This window comes from Boeremia exigua (assembly GCF_020726555.1).
Source record: "Boeremia exigua strain MPI-SDFR-AT-0100 chromosome Unknown C7974scaffold_7, whole genome shotgun sequence".
NCBI classification, from domain to species: domain Eukaryota; kingdom Fungi; phylum Ascomycota; class Dothideomycetes; order Pleosporales; family Didymellaceae; genus Boeremia; species Boeremia exigua.
Window position 1 is genome coordinate 894,464 of NW_025763524.1, and position 19,311 is coordinate 913,774.

The 19,311-nt window shown below is 54.7% G+C and overlaps 8 protein-coding genes across 8 annotated transcripts; 1 reads left to right on the forward strand and 7 right to left on the reverse strand.

Moving 5' to 3' along the window:
• Positions 1-8: 8 nt before the first annotated feature.
• On the reverse strand, positions 9-2,376 carry C7974DRAFT_201375 (uncharacterized protein). The gene is made up of 2 exons (XM_046136779.1): positions 1,957-2,376; positions 9-1,905 (listed from the first exon to the last, which is right to left on the reverse strand). The coding sequence occupies exons 1-2, from the start codon at positions 2,101-2,103 to the stop codon at positions 223-225; spliced, it is 1,830 nt and encodes a 609-aa protein (XP_045996222.1). The 5' UTR covers positions 2,104-2,376; the 3' UTR covers positions 9-222.
• A 1,225-nt stretch (positions 2,377-3,601) lies between these two features.
• C7974DRAFT_201313 (uncharacterized protein) lies at positions 3,602-5,264 on the reverse strand. Its single transcript, XM_046136778.1, has 3 exons — positions 4,646-5,264; positions 4,137-4,585; positions 3,602-4,084 (listed from the first exon to the last, which is right to left on the reverse strand). Exons 1-3 carry the CDS (start codon positions 5,098-5,100, stop codon positions 3,882-3,884), a joined length of 1,107 nt encoding a protein of 368 aa, XP_045996223.1. The 5' UTR covers positions 5,101-5,264; the 3' UTR covers positions 3,602-3,881.
• Positions 5,152-6,867, reverse strand: C7974DRAFT_396096 (uncharacterized protein). Its single transcript, XM_046142040.1, has 3 exons — positions 6,336-6,867; positions 5,733-6,287; positions 5,152-5,579 (listed from the first exon to the last, which is right to left on the reverse strand). Exons 1-3 carry the CDS (start codon positions 6,499-6,501, stop codon positions 5,410-5,412), a joined length of 891 nt encoding a protein of 296 aa, XP_045996224.1. The 5' UTR covers positions 6,502-6,867; the 3' UTR covers positions 5,152-5,409.
• Positions 6,868-9,728: 2,861 nt separating this feature from the next.
• Positions 9,729-10,220, reverse strand: C7974DRAFT_413960 (uncharacterized protein; the record flags this gene model as incomplete). Its single annotated transcript, XM_046143770.1, has 1 exon — positions 9,729-10,220. One exon carries the CDS (start codon positions 10,218-10,220, stop codon positions 9,729-9,731), a length of 492 nt encoding a protein of 163 aa, XP_045996225.1.
• Positions 10,221-10,733: 513 nt separating this feature from the next.
• C7974DRAFT_434534 (Tubulin/FtsZ, GTPase domain-containing protein) lies at positions 10,734-13,634 on the reverse strand (the record flags this gene model as incomplete). The annotated part of the gene is made up of 5 exons (XM_046144994.1): positions 10,734-11,120; positions 11,168-12,152; positions 12,701-12,999; positions 13,048-13,415; positions 13,469-13,634. 5 exons carry the CDS (start codon positions 13,632-13,634, stop codon positions 10,734-10,736), a joined length of 2,205 nt encoding a protein of 734 aa, XP_045996226.1.
• A 1,356-nt stretch (positions 13,635-14,990) lies between these two features.
• Positions 14,991-16,275, reverse strand: C7974DRAFT_201689 (coatomer epsilon subunit-domain-containing protein). The gene is made up of 4 exons (XM_046136784.1): positions 16,118-16,275; positions 15,694-16,066; positions 15,506-15,641; positions 14,991-15,453 (listed from the first exon to the last, which is right to left on the reverse strand). Exons 1-4 carry the CDS (start codon positions 16,140-16,142, stop codon positions 15,094-15,096), a joined length of 894 nt encoding a protein of 297 aa, XP_045996227.1. The 5' UTR covers positions 16,143-16,275; the 3' UTR covers positions 14,991-15,093.
• Positions 16,276-16,361: 86 nt separating this feature from the next.
• Positions 16,362-17,417, reverse strand: C7974DRAFT_396109 (uncharacterized protein). The gene is made up of 2 exons (XM_046142041.1): positions 17,162-17,417; positions 16,362-17,110 (listed from the first exon to the last, which is right to left on the reverse strand). Exons 1-2 carry the CDS (start codon positions 17,354-17,356, stop codon positions 16,445-16,447), a joined length of 861 nt encoding a protein of 286 aa, XP_045996228.1. The 5' UTR covers positions 17,357-17,417; the 3' UTR covers positions 16,362-16,444.
• A 427-nt stretch (positions 17,418-17,844) lies between these two features.
• Positions 17,845-19,232, forward strand: C7974DRAFT_201652 (Spermidine/spermine synthase). Its single transcript, XM_046136782.1, has 4 exons — positions 17,845-18,008; positions 18,079-18,259; positions 18,314-18,702; positions 18,798-19,232. Exons 1-4 carry the CDS (start codon positions 17,978-17,980, stop codon positions 19,079-19,081), a joined length of 885 nt encoding a protein of 294 aa, XP_045996229.1. The 5' UTR covers positions 17,845-17,977; the 3' UTR covers positions 19,082-19,232.
• The last annotated feature ends 79 nt before the right edge of the window (positions 19,233-19,311 follow it).

A 19,311-nucleotide genomic window follows, 5' to 3' on the forward strand; every position in this document is an offset into this window, starting at 1 on the left:
GCTGCACCCGCCAGTATGCCGTCACCATGCAGTCAGTATGCCACCAGGCCGGTCAGCCTCGCAACCCGCCTCGTGACATGCCAACACACCCACCCCGCGCCGTGCCGTGCCGTGCCGCACCCGCATAGCAGCCCAAGGCAACTCGTAGTCCGCAAACATGCACACCACCGTGCTTTGCCTCGCGGCTCAACTCCACAACCGACAGCCAACCACCGCTCCCCCCTAACACGTCCCCGCCGCACATGCCCCCCTGCGCGCCGCCGTCCACCCCTCCCCTTGGACCTCACCCTGGGCCGCACCCTGGACCTCACCAACCCCGCGCCCAAAATCCACAAGCACGATCTCGCCCCCCCTGCCCCCCATCGCCACGCCCATGAATACCACGCTCCTCTCGTCGCACACCGCGGCCACGTTCCTCTGGCCCCCCGAGCGCGCGCGGTTCATAACGGCGTGCAGACGGCGTGTGCACGCGCATGTGGGCCGGGGCGGGAAGAGGCGGGTGGGCGTGTGGCGGTAGGTCGTTGAGTCCTTGAAAGGGACCTGGGGGATTGAGCGGGGGAGCGGCGCAGGCGAGGCGGTGGGGGAGGGGGTGTATGAGGAAGGGGACGCGGCGGGCGCGGCGCGGCGGCTGCCGATGCGGAGGCGCAGACAGGGTTGTTCTGTGGGGGCGCGGCGCGGACAGCACGCGTCGTCCTCGACGAGGTCGATGAAGGTCGCGCACGAGGCGTTGTAGGCGCGGAACTTGGTGCGGGCGAGGATGAAGGAGCGCGGGATGGGGGGCTGGTTGGCTGAGTGTACGGGCGCGTTCTCCGGGTGCTGCGTCCAGCTGTACTGGGCGGGGGTGGGCATGTAGTTTGGGGCGTTTGAGGAGTCGAGGGCGGTTGTCAGGATGTCGTTGTCTGGGAGGGGGAAGGGGTGACCGGTGGCTGAGGGGGAGGGGGAGTCTAGAGAAGCGCCGGTGTCGAAGGCGATGTGCGAGGTGTAGAAGGTCCGCGCTTGTCGCGAGGACGCGCGGATCCATTCGCGGCGGGACTCGACGATGAGGAGGTTGTTGGTGCGTTCGTCGTGTTGGAGGGCGAGGTCGGTCCAGGAGTCGTGGATTGCGCCTTCGGCGTGCTGGCGCCGGTATACTGTCTTGTTCTTCTGCAAAGCGTCCTTTACGGGGTTATCGAGTGGAAAGCGGACGCAGTGGTAGAAAGACGTCCAATCAACCTCTTCAACCTCATACGTGCCCTGATTTGAGACGGCGTAGAAGTAGCCATCGTGGACTTCGAAAGCCACTGTTGATCCGATATCGTTGCCATGGAAATCTTCCAGCAGAAGTTTTTGATCTCCCTCCTCGCACGTATTGTTTTTATAATCGAAACACTTAACTACCCATTTGCGGTGATTATCGCCTCCATTTCCAGTATGGGTTCCAAAGCAAAAGTACTCTGCCGTATGCCGAACAAAGAGCCTTGAAGTGTCCACCTCAAGTGGGACCCACTTAATCAGCCTCTCGGAATCGTGCAGATTGTCCGCAGTTTTAAGAAACTGGAGAAGGCTCTCGTCCTCCGGCCAGGCCTCATTTGTGACGTGAATTGCCAGAATGCCGTCACTGTAATACATTAACTCATAAGCATTGTGCAATGGCCCCGGATCTGTCGCAGCGAATATACGGGGGAGGTTGATGTGTACTGCAGGTGTTCCAGAGCGCAAATTCGACACAATTACAGTGTTGTCATCTTGGACACACAGCACGCCCTGTCGATAAAGGAAAGCGCTGCCCCGACCAACAACGCGAGCCGAGAAAGGATGAGCGTCCGAGAAGGCCCGCCGTCTGTCATAGATAGCACACAAAGCCTGTCCGTACGTCATCTCGCCCTTGCGTGCCTGTCTCGCTTCCTCGGTGTACGGGTGCAGCGTCTGGACGCGAGTCAGCCACAATCCCACTCCCTCTGAATCAGTGATACGCACCTCGACCGCCCGATGAGCCACGGTGTGGTTGAGCAGCAGGGCTCTCAAGTGCCGGCATGCCAGCGACAAGTGCACAATGTCTTCGAGATCGAGGGTCGTGCATATTTCGAAGAATACGTCGAAGGGAAGCGCTTGGAAGGTGTGCATCTGCAATCCACGAGGCCGGGGGAGGAGGAACACACACGGGAAACGGGTGCTAGGAAGGGCGGGCGTAATCGAGGGCGTGAGCAGAGTGACTAATGCCAACGAGGCGAATTTTCAATGCAGGTTGACGCGTCCAGCAAGTGCATGGAGATGCTCGAGTTCAACGTTGGCCGCATTGTGTAGTGTGGCAGCAACTTGAGGTAATTCGAATGAGGCTCTGCAGACGGGGCCAAGGGTGTGCAAGGGAACGTTGCGTACGTAGAGAAGGCTGAGATAGCCGCACTTGCAATACCTAGCGTAAGGCTGAGATCGGCTTGTGGCCAGACGATACCAGTGAAGCAATCTGAAAGCACGACGCAAATTTTGCTGCCCGATATATATCATGTGGAGTAAACGTGTGTGTTTGTGTAGAGCTAAGAAGTCACGATGCTTCTGAATGGTGTTGACAGTCCACCTGATCGCATCATACGTGGAGGTTGGGCCCGTGAGGTCTGCGGCTCTGCTGCATCACAACCAATCAGGAACAAGTGCCTGCGCTAACGAACATTCATGGGAAGTCTGCCCTTGACTCAGCCTCGTTGGCGATCATTCCGTAAAGTTGTGTTTGGAGTAGAATGCTGTGCCGCGTTACTCCAAGAGGATATTGGGTTTGCGGCGCCACGTAATTGGCATGGATTGAGGTTATGTATGCATGCTGTAGTCCTGCAATGCACGCTGATGCAGCCTAGCCATTGGAGTAATCTTGCCAGCCTATAGGATCTGACTAATCCCGGCCCGGGTTAGATCGATTAATTCACTTTCCCTGCCCTGTATGTGCCCTGGTAAACGTGCATGCAGATGTACCTGTGTGACCGGAAACGCACGCGATCCCCCGCTCTTGCTATCGCCCTTTGTTTGCCCTGTCCGTGCCAGAACTCAGGTCCTAGTCTAGACTGCGAGGGATTACAAGGAATTGGCGAATAGCATTTCGCGGGGAAACGGGTCCAAATTGGAGGATTGCGATGCGAAAGGCACGTGATCTCGACGAGTGAGTACAGCGATTGCGAAGTACCCCAGTCCGAGTAATCTGGGAAGAGTACTTCCAGACAAATGGGATGTCGTGCCACGCGAGTAGGGTTTCGTGCGACCGTTTTGACGTGGGCGGCTTCGTGTGGGTCGATATCCTTGGAGCTGGCAACTTCACCGATAAGAATCGTACAGTGGATAGTACGTGCCAACGCATCAAGAGGAGAGCCGAATGATCGAGGTGGTGGGGCTAAACAGGCTTTGAAGCAATACAGGGCGCTCAGCTGGGAGGGATGCAGCGTGTTGCAAGAGTGGGGAGGTTGCGAGTGCGAAGGCCTTCGTGTCCAGCGAAGAGATGGTTGAGAAGTAAGAAACCCGAAAGATCATCTTCGCTGCCCACCTCTTCCTTGGCTGGCCGGCCTTCCAGCCAACGAAAGGCCTAGCGAGAGGTCAGCCTTGCGAGAGACTGAAAAGGTTTTCGTGTCCGAGGGGAGTGCGTGAGACGTGTCCAACGGAGGGACGCTTGAGAAGTAGGAAATCCAGAGATCACTCTTGCCGCCCATCCTTCGCCTTAGCTCGCCTTCCTGGCCAACGAGGCCATCCCTATTGCAGACTGCGAAGGGTTTCGTACCCGACGGCGACATGCCTGAGAAGTAAGAACGCTGCGAAGTAAGAAACCGGCTCGATCATTCTTCGCCGTTCATCCTCTTGGCTCGGGCTTCCAGCCAACAAGCAGCCACCTTCGCACCCAACGATCATGCAACGAACCCGCCCTCTCACCCCTCACTCCCCATCCTCTTCCTCGGCTCACCCTTCCACCCCACTAGCGGCCACCCCTGGGGCAGACTCGAAAAGGGCGGCAGAATATACCTTCCCTCACAGCTCCCCTCCTCCCTGCAATCCAAGTCGCACAGTCCGAAGACTCTGCAATAGCACTCCTTCGCGCTGGGGCAGTGCACGGGCTCCTTACCAAACACCACTGATTCTGTCAGTCACGGCTCGTCTCAAGAAGAAGAAAAGGGATAACGCACTGTGCCACGAGTACTCGAAAATCCTTCCACTGATACTGTCCGCGAGCGGCGTATCCAGCAACCACGCGCGAAACCTTACATAATCCGCCAGCGGCCGCGCCCGGATCTTCTCGCGCGTCGCGCCAAACTGCGCACAGCAGCTCACGCCCACCTCGCGCGGCACCGGGCGCTCCGGGAACAGCACTTCGAAGGCGGCTTTGTAGTCGCCGCCGGCGTGGATGGCGGCGCGGTGCTCGCCTTCTTCGGCCAGCGGCTTGATCTCGGCGGGGCACCCGAGCTGCCAGGCGCAGCGCAGGTTGAGGTAGCCCTGGGCTTCGAGGAGGGGGAGTTGCAGGCGGCGCAGCATGGGCAGGCCGTCGTAGTCGGGGTCGTCGTTGTGCCACTGGAAGCGGGTGGGGTGGAGGAAGAGGATGTTGTCGGGGAGTTTGTCGTAGTGGTCGATGATGTAGCTGCGGGGGGTCAGTACAACAGATACAATACAACCGTAGATGTGATTTAGGGTGACGCACGTCAGATACACCATGCTCTCGCGGCCCTTATTCTTCGGCACTGTGAGCTTCGCCCCGGGCTCATCAACACGGTACACGTGCGTCGTCCACCCGGGAAACGCAGCGCCAATCCACGCCGCGTCCTCGCCCGCCTGGCTGGCTACCACCACCGCCGTCTTCCTCTCCTTCGCCCGCCCCTTTGCGTCCAGCACGCTGCTGCTCGTCGACCCGCCGTTGACCTGCAGGGTCTTGCCGTCTTTGGAGCGCCACTCGTTGTCTGTGCGCACGCCGTCGAGCCCGCGCTCCGCATCGAGATCGTGTGCATTGCCGCCGCCGTAGCCGTCGTCGTCGCTGGCAAAGAGGTCTGGGAACGGCGTGTCCGGGTCCCAGAGGACTTGTTTGAGGTGCAGGGCGAGGAGGACCAGGAGGGCGAGGTTGACGGCGACGACGACGTTGCGCACGGAGAAGCGAGGCATGGTGCCGGCGGCTGCTGCTGGGGGGGGTGGCGGTCGTGCGTGTCTTATCTACATTTTGGGTGTTGCATGGCTAGGGGGTCGTGATCGGCTGGGTGGGTGCAGGGAGTGCGGCGTGGGCCAATCACAGGCCGGGCTGCTCCGCGCCAGCGTCCGTGTCATTTAACATGCACCCAAAGTATCAGCATGGACACGATTCGGGCGGAGCGTTGCAAACAAGTCATTATGCACTGCTAAAGGGTATCCTACATATCGCGCCTCATCCCGTGGTATCATGTTCGTTCCTCGTCATCGCCCGTGCATCCCTCACGTCTAGTGGTCCTTGGAGCCAATGTGGAGCTTCGTCTTGAGCTTGTCCTTGAGCTTGTCCATCTTGCCGCTCTTCTCATCGTCGTCACGCGTAGGCGACACCGACGACGACTTCTTGTCCTCCTCAATTGCCGTCGCGGGACCGCCGTGGCCAGCCCGCTCACCCACAATGCCTGCTACGCCGTCAGCTTGGTTCAGTATGTCTCCGACCTTGTGGGTCCACGTACCCGCCGTGTGGGCCGACGGCTTGTGGGTGTCCGCACTGTAGTCTGGCTTGTCGCCGGGGGACGTGGTGCTCAGGTCGGGCGGGCTGGCAGCGGACTCACCAGTCTTGGAGTCTGATTCAGTGGCGGTAGTGGTAGTGGCAGTGGCAGTGGCAGCGCTGGTCTCGCCGACGGGCTTGGGAGGCGTCTCCTTGCCCGTGGTCAGGTCGCCAATGGAGTAGTTCTTGGGCTCCGGGTCGACGGCGCCCTTGGGGCCGCTCGTTGTCGACTCGCCGGCGAGGGGCTTGATGGCAGTGGTGGCGGGTTCTGTGGACGAAGTGTCCTTGTAGGCATCAACGCCCCGCCACAGCGTGTCCTTGCCGGAGCTGTCAATGCTGTCTTGTGCGCCAAATCCAGTCGCAGGAACGACGGGGTCGGTGCCCGAAGGCTTGACAACGTCGACACCTGTAGCCTCGCTCTTGTAAGCCTTGATGAGGTCCTCGGGTTTCTGGGTGGAGCTGGTGGGCTCAACCGTGTTGCTTGTGCCAGCGGTAGTTGAGGTAGACGTGCCAGCCTCGTTCTTGTAGGCCTTGAGAAGGTCCTCAGGCGACTGAGTGGAGCCAGTGGGCTCTACTGTCGTGCTTGTGCCAGCAGTGGTGTTCTTCTCAAGAGCGGACTCTGCTTGATATCAGCACGTGCCCTACAGGACGCGGCAAGCAAACCCACCAGAGTTGCCCTGATCATAGGGCTCATCGGCAGTACCCTTGCCAGTCACGCCGGAGACGGGCTCCTTGCCGGCAGTCTCGTTGGTCTTCGCGGCATCTGGGCTTCCATAGATGAGGTTCGAGACAGTGGTCGTCGCAGTGGACGCGATGTTGCTGATAGTCTCCATATTGTATTCGCTTGCGTTATTCTTGTGGGAATTGGGTGTCGCGAGGTGAAAGCGTAGGCGGGCGCCCTTATAACGCGCAGGCGTCCAGAGGTTATGGCAGCTCGTCGATGACGTATCTGAAACAAACAGGCACCCCGCGAAGCCAGGTTGCGGGACAACTACGTACGAGCGTCACAGCGGGGCGCGGTTCGTCGTGTGCCTGCATGTGCTAATTAATCCACGCCTGCAGGCCAATGGTCTGGCGCGCTGCGGCATGCTCGTGGTATGGCGCCAGGTTGCAACCCTGCTTTGAGTCGCGCACAAAAGGGTCCAGATCTGGACTTGAATCGCGTGCTGGTTCGGGATTCTGCACAGCATATCAAGCTCGAATTACCCGTTGACCCTGATCCTCAGACTAAGACTTGGGTCGTTCGCGGTGCTCTTGCAATGGCTCTGACGTCATACCTCTCGGGTCGTCACATGCGTAGTCGACCTCACTCGCTCATTGGAGATCTTCAGCATGGCAATTCCCTAAATGACGGTAACATTACTTCTATCCTAGGCATCACTTCATGCGCTCTTAGACCAATATGCCACCGTAGGACATGTACGTACTCCGCGACGCCGGCTGCGGTTATGGCCGTGGCTTTAACGAAGACGATAGTTGGTCTCAGCAAGCATAACGCAACAATTGGCTAACTGCAGTCCTTGGGTGTGTTGAAAATCGAAGACTCGCACAACGATATCTACCATTACCTCGTTGGCATGTATGGTCTTGTGTGATGCGCCCATGGCCATACTCAGACAGTTGTTGCTGTGCAGTACGATCAGCTTCTTATGAAATGCTTTGAACGACCAACATATGACCAGAGAGAACCTCCCCACCCGGTCGACTCTAGATCTTAACACTGGCTTCCAGCGTAGGCACGCATGGTCCAGCCCAGAGCGACGAAACTCTTGTAGAGAGGCAAAGTCAGATTGCACAAGTCCGTTGCGGACCAGACTTGGTGTGCTGGATAGTGGCAATTGAGCAATGAACCAGGCCTTCGTTAAAGTAAAGAGTAATGTAGTCTTCACCCAAGCCTCGGTCAAGTACCTTAGCTACGCAGAAGTCGGATTATACAACCCAAGCCTCGTTACAGATCTCCTAGAACGGTCTCCCAGCCCTCTCGCTCCCTCCAGACCCACACCCTCAACCAAACCGCGCGCGCTGAACACCCTCTTCCCCGTCCCTTACCACACGTCTACTGATGATACTCCATCGTCTCGTACTGCACCGCCGCATGTCCATCCGGACACCTGTCAACTTGTATATACGCATAGCTGCAACGCCCACACTTCCAGTAACCCCCCTTGAGACTGTTGCGACACGTCGCAAGCCTGTCATCCCAGCCTACGTAGCGACTGCCGCAGATGCGCGTAAACACCTCGCCCCCGATATCGTGCGAGCACGACGTGTTACCTGCGTTGAGGACGGAGGAAGACATTGCGGTAAGACAGGGGAACGGTGCGGATTAGAGTAGGATGGAAGCCGGCTGGCTGTTATGAAAGTTTGAATGAGGAGCGAGGCTGGGGACGAAGTGTGTTGGAGAGATGGTCTTAGGCCTTGGTTACAAGCAGTGGGGTCCTGTTGGGGGGTTCCTTGTTTGTTCCTGGGTCAGGTGTGTGGAGATGTATGGATGTGCTCGAGACAATCAACCTGGAACTGTCTCCACGGTCTGGGATCTTAGAGAGACTTATATACAATACCTGCTTCAGCCTGGTTGCGGGTAGCGCGGATCTGAGTTCACGAGCCAAAGGCATGTCGTCTCAGACATCCAATTAAACAACAAGAAAATGGGGGTGATGCAATGCATGTCAGATATTGCCTTGCTGATGTAAGGCGTTGGGCTTCGCAGCCAACGCATCAGGCCCGCAAGGCTGAGGCAAGACTCAAGAGCTCTTTTCATTAGGATAACATTAACAACGCTCTAATTTACGTGCCTCTTTAATTTGATTAAATAAGAGGCAAAAGTGAAGTACTAACTTCTCAATGAATTTACAATGCTTATATAATGATTTCTAAATGCGCGGACTATTGAACTTAGACCAGTATACGCATGAAGTTGCCTGTTCTGTGAAGCTGAAGTGGAAGTCACGCTGTAAGTAGACAGCCTCTGCGTTTTCTCCTGCAGGCTGTCAACGCAAATGCTTCTGTAAAACGAGTCTTTCGATTTACCAAGAAATCTGTGTGTCAGGACAACTACTCCGCCAGATACGAGCTCTAGATCTTTTCACGTAGCTCGGCTGGGAGACCCTGAAGAGGAAAATGTACACATCGACTGCCACTTGTCTAGTGTCATTGGTTGCCGTGGAAGTCCTCTGGCGTTTGGTCCTTTGCTATCGACGCTGATAGATACGCTCCTAGCGGTATCCCTTGAGATGACGCACATTAACCCCTTCAGCACCATGGCGGCAAACCGAAGCGCAAAACCGCAGTTTGCGAGGAGACTTGGCATAATGATCGTTTACCTCGCTTCTGGTGCCTGAGTGGGTTTCAGGTGGCGTAACGCAGTGCGCGATGTGCCTTGACACCCCACCCCGTACATATGCTCCCTCACGGTGTCGTCCTACCTTTTTTTTTTGGAGTTGACGATCTAACTTGACATTTCACGCATGTTCAATTACATGGCAAAAATTGTATTCTTCTGTGCATGTGTCTCCCTGTACCTCCAGCTTGGTTAGACGGTGCCAAGCTGTTCTATTGGGCGGTTGTGTTGCATTCAATGTTTATGGGTGTTTGGTTATGTGTGTATCAACACAGCAAGGGGGACTTTGTTGGCCGCGGTGCAAGACGTGAAGATAGGCACGTTGAGCAACACCACTACCTTTTTGGGCAGCGAGTTAGCAGACGAACAATGCATGTAGGAGTGCTTTGATATGCTTTCTTGTGTATTGCGTATCTGGATTTTCTGACGCGATTTCTTCGCCGTTGCCTCTTTTCCCCGATCTGACTGCGCATACTTCTTTTGTCGATTCTTGGCACCTTCTGACGCCTCCCACGTTCTAGATGTTTCTTTTTTCTGATCTTTCCTGTCCTGGTCCTAGTCTTTCCGTACAGTTGGCATGTCCAAGACGTCTGAGACAAGAGGTGGCACAACTTCTGACAGCGAACTGTGCTCCCAGATGACATAGAACCACTTAAGCAATCCAGTGCAGCGCCAACAGCGGAGAAAGTCGGGCATATTTAGATAAGTACATCTTACTTTCTATATGAGAACCCTCAGGTACCCCTTCCCATCCAGCGCAGCCTCCCTTAACACCACCGTCCCATTCCCAACGACTCTCTCCAACCTCTTACCCGGCCCACCATATCTCTCCAACCACAACTCCTTCTCCACTGGTTCCCACACCCTAGACATCTTACTACGCTTCTCGCCTGACACAAACGCCTTGCTTAGTGCATCGAGCCTTCTATCCTCCTCGAACGCCTTGGCGAAAACGTCCACAGGCCACGACAGACCGGACGATGCCGGCGCAGCGGTTTCGATCTCGTGACTCAGCGACTTGGCGCGAGCGAGAATTGGTGAAAACGACACCTGAGGTGAAGGCGTCGGTGTGCTGCGGTTCAAGGCCGCGAAGTAGGTGGTGTTGCGATTGTTGTCGATTCTTGAAGGAGGTGCGTAACGCGCTGCTGCGAGAGCTGCGGCGCGTGTGACGGTGCGCAGAGACAGCGCGGTTGAGACTAGTCGCGAAGACATTTTGACTGTGCGATCGGGTATCTTTGAGGGTTGTAATATGCTTTGGATGTGTGCTTGTGGTAGCGGATGATGTTCTGCGGACTTTAGTGTACACCGTTGGGGAGCCGAGCGGGACTGATGGTAAGCTTTGTAGGAAGAACGTGAGTAGGTTTACATAGCCACATAGAATAATATTCCCAATTGTCGTTCCATGGTTCTGTGTCTCATTTACCGTATGTCGAGACCGGTTCGGATGGGGAAATTGTCCATCCAATTGTTGAACTATTCTGATAAGGGTCAGCAAAACCACAGTTCACAGTCAACCAAGCAAACACAACACCCGAAAATAGAACCCAAAGGCTTGGTCAGAACTGGCTGGGATTGCAAGAAAGTAATTGGTATCTTTGAAGTATCGCTCCACGACACAAGCGGTACTTTGTCCAAACGCCACCTCGGCCAAGAAGGGGCATATCCAGAGAACTCCAGGAATTTCAGTAGTATGCGAACGCCGTCCATGCTATTGCAGAATATAACTCAGCCAACCCGCTTGTCGCCATCTTCGTCGACAGGGGGTGTCTCCTTGCTTAGATAATCTGCGTTCTCTGCGTCCTCGTACTCCTCGATCAAGCCTTGAACGACCTCCTTAGCTTCGTCGAACTCGCCGAGGCCATCCTTGAAGGGCGCCTCGCGCTTATAGCTTTCGAGGAAAGCATTGCGCTTCCTGAGCGTGTTGTATTGCGCCACGATACGCTTGAAGAGTGTTGCAATACCGGTATGGTTTGCAAGCATGAGGCCAGATACTCGGTGCGATGATTGTACATAAGGGGACTTCTTGGTCAGAGCGACTTGAATTGAGGCAGGACCCCAAGGGATGAAGGTCGCCAGTCGTCGTTCACGAATACGCATTAGTGATTTGTGTACCTGTTCAACGTTAGCACATGGACTTGGCCAAACCGAGATTGACTTACATCTGAAGGATCGGCCTCTCCCTGGATGATATTGAGAATGGACATGTAGCAGCTCTTCTTGGTGGGGTTGGTCGAGACCATGCGGTTCTTGGGCTGGAGGAGTCGCCGCATGACGTCCAGCACCGTAGTCTTGCGGACAGTTTTGGCTTGTTCTACGTTCTCGCCTGAGAACGGCGTGTATGCAGTCATAAGGAAGTGACAGCGTGGTGTTGGAATGAGCGACGCAACAATGCCGACCAGATCGTTATGCATGTAGCCCGGGTAGCGCAGGGTTGTTGTACTAGCTGACATAACGGTCGAGACGAGCTGGTTCGTCTGCTCGAAGGAGGGGTTGAGCACATGCAACCGGTCTGCGGCGATCTTCGACAAAGCACCGTTATCCAGGACCACGACTGAGTCAGCGTTCTGTGTCAATCGACGCATGCTGAGAAGACTGTTGTATGGCTGGACGACAATATCACCATCCTGAGTGTTGGGGAAGACACTGTAGGTCTGAATGAGCTTCTTAGGGAAGCGATCGTTCAGGCGCTCCAGCATGTACGATCCCAGACCTGAACCAGTACCTCCAGCAATTGAGTGCAGCATCATGAAGCCCTCAAGCGAGTCTGAGCCGTCGGCCTCGCGATCAATCATATCGAGAATCTCTTCATGGACTGTTTCGCCCATGCTGTATCCCATGCCCCAGTTGTTGCCTGCGCCGGTGCCTGACTTGTGTATGTAGAAGTTCTCGGGGTTGTAAATGTTCTTGTAGGCGCTCGACTGGATAGAATTGAGCACCCTAGGCTCGAGATCGAGGAGAATGGCACGCGGGATGTAACGAGTGTCGTCTGATTGGTAGAAGAAGACATCTTTGCGGTCGCCGCCTTCGGTCGCAAAGTCCTCGAGGTTGCCGTCCTGGTTGATACCATGCTCTTGACACAGCTGCTGCCAGAACTGCTGCCCGACGCTGTTGCCGCATTGGCCAGCCTGCAGCGTTATTATTTCCCTGGCGCATGTTAGTAAGCTTGCAGGCGCGTCATTTTGGTTTGCGTCTCGTCATACCTAGGCATGGTGGTGTGTAGTGAGTGAGCGTGGGGTTTGGGTTGTTGACCTGACGCGTGCTCCCCGCAAACGCGCCTAAATTTACAAGGGACGAACGCCCAAAGGTGCCAATCCTGGAGCTCTTCAATCCAACATCACGTCATCGTCACAACAGTCAAACGTGTTTCATTTGTATGTCATAACAATGTTTCTGTCTACAGCTGCAGCACTTGCGTTGCTGTTCGACGCTCCTATATAGCCTGCTTCGCCTTCGCTTTCGGTTTCGGCAGCCCGAAGCCAAACATGAGCTGGAATAGTATCGAGAAGATAAGAGCGAAGAAGTTCACTCTGACGATATCCAGCCAGTCTCTGGTTCGAAGGCCGTTCTTAGTCCCCTCATGCCATCCCCGGCGCACCTCCAAGAACAGCTCTGGATCATCTGTGATGACACCGTCCAAGTCTTGCTGGATATCCCACCTCATCCTCCGTGCGTCGTTCACAGTCCACGCATACACGGGTCGCCCGTCACGTTGCGCTTTACGAATGAATGCCTTGCCCCATGGCGGCATCAGCACTGCCTGGTTCATGTTGAATGACACGTTCGGCACTGTGAAAAAGTATGATGCGACAAGCACCGAAAAGCCGATGTGTGATACTGAGAAACCGGGCAAGTAGTGAGAGCACAGTGGCAGATACTTCGCCGCCCAGCAGCCCAGCACAATGCGACTCTGCCATGGCTTTGCCGGCGAGGGAGGCACACTTCGAATAGTCTCACTGATTAGACGCATCACGTCGTCGGCATTGTTGTCGAGCTGTACAACGTCAGCGCACAGTCTCTATGTGTTGGGCGCACGGCTCACCTTGATATCTAGCAGTAACCAGATGTTTTCCAGTCCAGGTTGTGCCAAGTACTCCAGTAGATCAGACAATCTCGGCATCGATTCGTGGGGCTCCTTCAATGTCCTCAGTGTACTCACGAACTCGTAGTCGCAGTCGAGAAGCTTTTCCTTTCGCCCAAAGCAACGCTTCAGATCTTTGTCATGCGACAGTACAACGACACCATCTTTTGTCAAGTGAACATCCGTTTCAAGAGCGTCAGCACCAACTTCTACAGCTCCTTTGAATGCACCCATGGTGTTCTCAGGGAACTTCGCTTTGAAGCCTCGGTGCGCGATCGCCTGCGGCAACCGCCTTCCACTTTCATTCTTCCGTGCGTATGCAAAGCTCGCTGTTTAGTGTCAGCATTTATCTCCGGCTACTCCGAGTGAGGAACGCAAGTACCTAGAGGAAACTGGGCTTTTGGACCGAGCAACGGCTGCTCGACAATCTTGTCGAGCTGCTTCGTCAAGCCCTCAAATACAGGCGGTACTCCAATAACCATGTTCTCTAGAATCGGTGTCTGTGCCTCGTGCACCTCGTGCGTGTCCTCACTTTGTATACCGACCATGCTTATGACGACAGCATGCAAATCGTTCGATGTGGTATGGCGCGCCGGAGATAGCGGAGGGCGGAAGAATGTCCAACTCGACCGGATAGGGACGCACGTATGTCAGAGCACAGAGGGAGAGTTCAGAGTAGAGGTTGAAGAGCGCGGTATACACGAAGTGCGGAGATTACACAGATTGCAATCGCATAACGATCTCAAATAAAGCGGGCTCCAGCAGATCACTCATCTGCACACCATACCACAAACCGCTCGGCCTGAAATCTCTACGCAGCGCACCGTGCTTTCGCGCCGCAAGACGCCGCAAGTAACGAGTCCACAAATCCAAGCACGAGTCTCACGCAACGGAGTCCTCGTGTACATTGCTTTCTTTGGAACCGCAGCTGCGACCAAGACCTGCGACTTTGGTCGGTGGACCCACGTTCATTGGGTGCTGAGCTAGGGCTAAGCTTGTTCCAAGAGTGCTTCGGATGCATCAGGTCCCGGAAGCCACACACAAGCCGTTGCAGCAAGATGCGCGGCCTTGTTCCCCACGCGCTGACATTCTGCGTGTCAGCTGCGCTGCCGCATAGTGTTTGCATAGTAGTGCGCAGCTATCGGTGAGCGACTGCACAGCGAGGCGCCCACGATGCCGATACGGCTTGAGATGAGAGGGTGAAGGATGACCGCGGTCGCCAGGGCTGAAAGGATCCGACAGTCTGGATTGATCGACAACGTTAATTGCGCCCGCGTGTTGCGGCACGCGCACGGCTCAGCATGGCCTGGAGCACATCGAGATGTCGACAGCCACACGCCGCACACCACAACCGTTTGCGTCCTTCCTGTGCCGTGCCGCCAGATACGCACTGTGCAGCTGATTGCTGTGGGACGGTTTGTACGTCTTTGTGCATGTTTATGCTTGCGTGCTGCAGCTGGACCCTGTTCGGGAGGTGCTACTTCCGAAAGTGAGTTTCGAGAACACACATGCGGTGAGCATGTGGGGTGCTAACGGCCTTCACTTTACTCATCTGGACGCCTTTTGGTTTGCTGGGAAGAGGATGTGCGCAGCAAGTATGCCGCTTTTGTATGTCTCGGTCGCTGACTTTGGTATCCGTATGGTCTTCCAGCTCTACTGTCTCTTCGGCAAAATGCCTCCCGTCAGTGTCATAGCACAGGTACACTATAACTTGACGCATATTGTTTCTTCGGGAAGACAGATCCCCAAATCTTGGGACCGAAAAAGGCGAGCTGTCATGACGGGAGCTGGGCACGTTTGAAACTTCTCGAATAATCATCGTTAGTTGGTTGCTGAGCTTAGCCGTAAGCAGTTGCATAGTGTGCGTATGCAGTGCATCTTGGCCATGTATTGGTTGATCCATTGATCGTAGTGCCTCATGTCCTCTCAAGCCAAATGCTCGCGCTGATCAAAACTAGCCACGTCCTGTGACACCTTTGGTGCTCTTCATCTCCCCGCCTTCCCTCTCTAAGCAGCCACTTCAAACTTCGGTGTGTATTTCGCCGCCGCCTTCTGGAACTCGCTCTTCTTCTCTGCCCAGTCCTTGACCGCTCTGTGCTCGGCGTTTGTGCTCTCAAGCTGCTGCTTTAGCTGCGCTGTCTCCTCCTTCTTCCCAAGCAATGTGTTCAAAACGACCAGGTTAGCAATGGTGTCTGCTGACTTGGGATCGATCTCAATCGCCTGCTGCAAAGCGGCTTCAGCCTCCGGCAGGCGACCGAGGTGCAATTCGGATACGGCTTGTGCTACGAGCGAATGCGGCGACTGTGATTGCGAGGTCTGGGCGAGCTCTTCGAAGACGTAGAAAGCGGACTGGTACTTCTCGCCGCCCTATGGTGTGTTAGAATATTGTTTATAAGTATCTGTAGTGCGTGAAGCATACCTCGCGCATGCCGACCCACGACTCTGCGATGTTGACGAGGAGGCTGTCCTGTGCCCATTTCCGTGCGCGTTGAGACTCCTTGGCAGCGAGATCTGCGCGGTTCTGCTGGAGGTGGATTTGTACAATAAGAGCGACACTGTAATGTGTCAGCTGATTGGACTTCAGTCTCCTGGTTCGGCTCAGCTCACGCATCAAGGCTGCCCTCGTGCTTGCTCAGCAGTGCAAGAGCCTCCTCTGTCTCGCCTGCCCGCTCCAAGATGATGCCTCCAATGATTTGCACAGCCAAATTCTCTTGGCCGTATTGCTCTGCCAGCTTCTTTGTCGCAGCAGTGACATCCTTGCCCTGCTCAAGGTCCGCCAGAAGCTTCACAGCAACGAGATCCGGTGTCTTTTCGCTGGCGAATTCGGAGGAGACAGCCTGTGCTTGCCCAAGAGCGATTTGCGAGCGTGCTTTCAGGACACGGACAGGGAGCGCATTGCTGGAGGAGAATGAGGAAGTGTCGAAGTCGAGGACTTGTTGGTATGCGCCAGCGTGGAACGCTGTGTGGATGTTGATGAGCTCTGGTTCATGTTAGCAGGAGGTGGCATGATTGTTCGGAGGCCATGACATGCCTCCTTCTGGCGAATAAGGATCCATGGCGATAACTTGCGAGTAAAAACGCAAAAGCAAAGGTTCAATGGGTATTTAGGTACTGGTAAAGGAAGTGAATGGTGGTGATGTTGAAGCCACGATTGTGTTTGGCTTGTTTGCTTTGGACCCTGGATACAGTTGATTGGTTGGACTCTGCTGTCCAAGGCTTTCACAAGGCTTCGACTGTTATTGCAAGGCATTGCACCTGATATTTGAAACGACACGTCTAAACGAAAAATGCGATTCGGTCTATGATCTAAAATATGACTCGCAGTCAATCAAGTCGCACGCGACTCTATACATCATGCTCACGCTTTCCGGATGGTGAACTTCATGAACCTAGAGTCCTTGGGAATGAAGTCCGCCAGACTGCTCCTATTGCGCTGGGAGTTATCGAATTCTGCCTCGACTTTCCATTTCGTGCCAGTCTCGTCGCCAACCAAATCCCACAGCTTGGTCCATGATTCAAGGTTGTGCCAGTATCGCCTCTTATCTCGTTCGACGCCGGCTGTGAATTCGCCCGCTTCTGTACGACCAACTTGACGGCCGAGGATGAGGCTGTCTGATGCAGGGTTAAGCAAGCTAACCATCCTTTTGGCTGCTATGACTTGGCCATCCCAATCGAAGAGATGGAAGAACGAAGCTGCATGGATGATGTCGAATTTGCCGGTGAGTTCCTGCAGAGGCGACTTGTCGTCGAGGATGTCAGCCGCAATGAAGGTGGCTTTCAAGGACGACTCGTCCAGAAACAACTCCTGGCCAAGGCCCCAAAAATCGCCCTTCACGTCCGATGCGTAGAGGTTTTCCGAGGGTGCTCCATCGTACACCAGCTTCCGTATGTCTTGACCCATACAACAGCCAACATCTAAGTACTGTTCGCCAGCCTTAATGCGCGGAACGACCTCCTTGTAAGCGTTCGAGGTTTGGATGTTCAGGTTGAGGAACCCCCAATGTCCAAGACACGGGTACGGAAACTGTTCGCTTTATCAGTCTTGGAGTGATCTTTTACATGATCGTAGACTCACGATCTTGAAGGCCTTATCCCTGATCTGTGTGATGTGCGAGACGACTTCATCTGATGGCACTTTACTGTACGTCTCGAAAAGCTCTCTGGTATTTGGTGGAAGATCGACCAGGTCTTTGACGTACCACGGCAAGACCTCAGGTTGATCGACCCAGGTCTTGTTTTTCAAGAACTGTTCAATATCATTTGCTGCCATGTTGGGATACTTGGGTAAGTCAAGATCAAGCCAAAGCTGCTACTGGAGAATACAAAACCAACAGGCAGGATACAGCGCATTCTTATAGGCACCTCCGGATGATAAGTACCCCACGTCACGTCAGCTTCCTTAACAGGCTCCTACATGAAATGGCTCAAGGTACGCCTAACCCCGCTTCAGTCTACACGTCAATTCATGTCCTACGGACACCGTTTGTCCTTCAGACATAAGTATAAGTTGGCTTGGAGTAGAAAGCGATTCTGCATCGCGCGCAGCACCGTCATGACTATATGCGGTCCATATTATGGATACTTGGTGGCATGTCCAAGAACGGCAGCTATTCGGAGTCGGTAGCACCTTCTGTGCCCACTTCGTGAGCCCCGCACTAGACCGAGAAGGGGAAGGCGTCTCTGGCGTGGAGCGCGGGGCATGACGCGCCTGCATAGCTTGAAAATTGTTGCCCAGGCACCGTGAAAGTTTTCGAAGAGCCCAATTGACACCGCAATCCTGAAGGTCCCCATATATAATCGTTGTCGGCCTTTTAACCTTTTTGTCATCTCTCGCATTCCATCATTCACACGCAAACCGACTTTTCGTCTTTTCACAAACACCACATTCAAAATGCCTGCTATCGAGCACCCCACTATCAAGGGTATGTTATACGCGATTCACTTCCTGTTCGCGCCCCACGAGTGATACTTCGAGACTAATAATTTGTATAGATGGCTGGTTCCGTGAGATCTCCGGCATGTGGCCTGGTCAGGCCATGACACTCAAGGTCGAGGAGGTTATCCACCACGAGAAGAGCTTGTACCAGGATGTCCTTATCTTCAAGTCTACCGACTACGGCATGGTCCTCGTCCTCGACAACGTCATTCAGTGCACCGAGCGCGATGAGTTCTCGTAAGCCCCAATAACACAATTGTAGAGTTTGTCGGATCGCTGATGGTGTTTCAGCTACCAGGAGATGATCACCCACCTTGCCATGAACTCTCACCCCAACCCCAAGAACGTTCTCGTTATCGGTGGTGGTGACGGTGGTGTCCTCCGTGAGGTCGTCAAGCACGAATGCGTTGAGCAGGCTGTTCTCTGCGACATTGACGAGGCCGTCATTCGCCTGTCCAAGAAGTATCTCCCCGGCATGTCCGTTGGCTTCGACCACCCCAAGACTGAGACCATCGTTGGCGATGGCTTCAAGTTCCTCGAGGACAAGAAGAACCAGTTCGATGTCATCATTACCGATTCTAGCGACCCAGAGGGCCCCGCCGAGGCTCTCTTCCAGAAGCCTTACTTTGAGCTGTTGAACGGTGCCCTCCGTGAGGGTGGTGTGATTACGACCCAAGGTTGTACGCCCCCTTCTTATCTCTCTGCTGCATCGACTTGAGAACCGCTACACGCGCTTGTCGAGCAATTCTTTGAACATATGCTGACTGTTATCCAGCTGAGAACCAGTGGCTGCACCTCCACATCATCACCGACCTCAAGAAGTCTTGCAAGGCTGTCTTCCCCAACGTCGAGTACGCCTACACCACCATCCCCACCTACCCCTCTGGCCAGATCGGCTTCATGGTCTGCTCCAAGGACGCTGAGCGCAACCTCAAGAAGCCTCTTCGCAGCTGGACCTCTGAGGAGGAGGACAAGCTCTGCAAGTACTACAGCAAGGAGATCCACGAGGCATCCTTCGTACTGCCCACCTTCGCTCGCAAGGCTCTTGCTTCAGTTTAGAGCTTCCAAGCTTAATCTTTTTCTCATGCTCCGATATTTTAGATACCACGACATATCAACGAACCTCAAAAGCACAACTTACCACATGTTCAGCGCCAATAAATCGCCAGACTACAATATGCGCTTCAGTGACGGGCTCTGCGACGGGTATTGAATTAACTCAAGGTATTAATGCTTCAGTTTGCCGTTCATTGCCCACTTGCAGGGCGGCTACATGAGTCGCCATGGTG

What these genes read in the sequence shown, in the direction of transcription:
- C7974DRAFT_201375 (XM_046136779.1), bottom strand. Translation starts at nt 2,103, where the DNA reads ATGCACACCTTCCAAGCGCTTCCCTTCGACGTATTCTTCGAAATATGC. An exon ending in TGGCTCATCGGGCGGTCGAG is followed by an intron (nt 1,906 to 1,956) that starts GTGCGTATCACT and finishes ACTCGCGTCCAG; the next exon opens with ACGCTGCACCCGTACACCGA.
- C7974DRAFT_201313 (XM_046136778.1), bottom strand. Translation starts at nt 5,100, where the DNA reads ATGCCTCGCTTCTCCGTGCGCAACGTCGTCGTCGCCGTCAACCTCGCC. An exon ending in GAGAGCATGGTGTATCTGAC is followed by an intron (nt 4,586 to 4,645) that starts GTGCGTCACCCT and finishes GACCCCCCGCAG; the next exon opens with CTACATCATCGACCACTACG. An exon ending in TTTCGAGTACTCGTGGCACA is followed by an intron (nt 4,085 to 4,136) that starts GTGCGTTATCCC and finishes TGACAGAATCAG; the next exon opens with TGGTGTTTGGTAAGGAGCCC.
- C7974DRAFT_396096 (XM_046142040.1), bottom strand. Translation starts at nt 6,501, where the DNA reads ATGGAGACTATCAGCAACATCGCGTCCACTGCGACGACCACTGTCTCG. An exon ending in CTATGATCAGGGCAACTCTG is followed by an intron (nt 6,288 to 6,335) that starts GTGGGTTTGCTT and finishes GATATCAAGCAG; the next exon opens with AGTCCGCTCTTGAGAAGAAC. An exon ending in TGAATCAGACTCCAAGACTG is followed by an intron (nt 5,580 to 5,732) that starts GTGAGTCCGCTG and finishes ACGGCGTAGCAG; the next exon opens with GCATTGTGGGTGAGCGGGCT.
- C7974DRAFT_201689 (XM_046136784.1), bottom strand. Translation starts at nt 16,142, where the DNA reads ATGGATCCTTATTCGCCAGAAGGAG. An exon ending in CACGAGGGCAGCCTTGATGC is followed by an intron (nt 15,642 to 15,693) that starts GTGAGCTGAGCC and finishes GACACATTACAG; the next exon opens with TGTCGCTCTTATTGTACAAA. An exon ending in CGTGGGTCGGCATGCGCGAG is followed by an intron (nt 15,454 to 15,505) that starts GTATGCTTCACG and finishes AACACACCATAG; the next exon opens with GGCGGCGAGAAGTACCAGTC.
- C7974DRAFT_396109 (XM_046142041.1), bottom strand. Translation starts at nt 17,356, where the DNA reads ATGGCAGCAAATGATATTGAACAGTTCTTGAAAAACAAGACCTGGGTC. An exon ending in GGGATAAGGCCTTCAAGATC is followed by an intron (nt 17,111 to 17,161) that starts GTGAGTCTACGA and finishes TAAAGCGAACAG; the next exon opens with TTTCCGTACCCGTGTCTTGG.
- C7974DRAFT_201652 (XM_046136782.1), top strand. Translation starts at nt 17,978, where the DNA reads ATGCCTGCTATCGAGCACCCCACTATCAAGG. An exon ending in CGAGCACCCCACTATCAAGG is followed by an intron (nt 18,009 to 18,078) that starts GTATGTTATACG and finishes TAATTTGTATAG; the next exon opens with ATGGCTGGTTCCGTGAGATC. An exon ending in TGTGATTACGACCCAAGGTT is followed by an intron (nt 18,703 to 18,797) that starts GTACGCCCCCTT and finishes ACTGTTATCCAG; the next exon opens with CTGAGAACCAGTGGCTGCAC.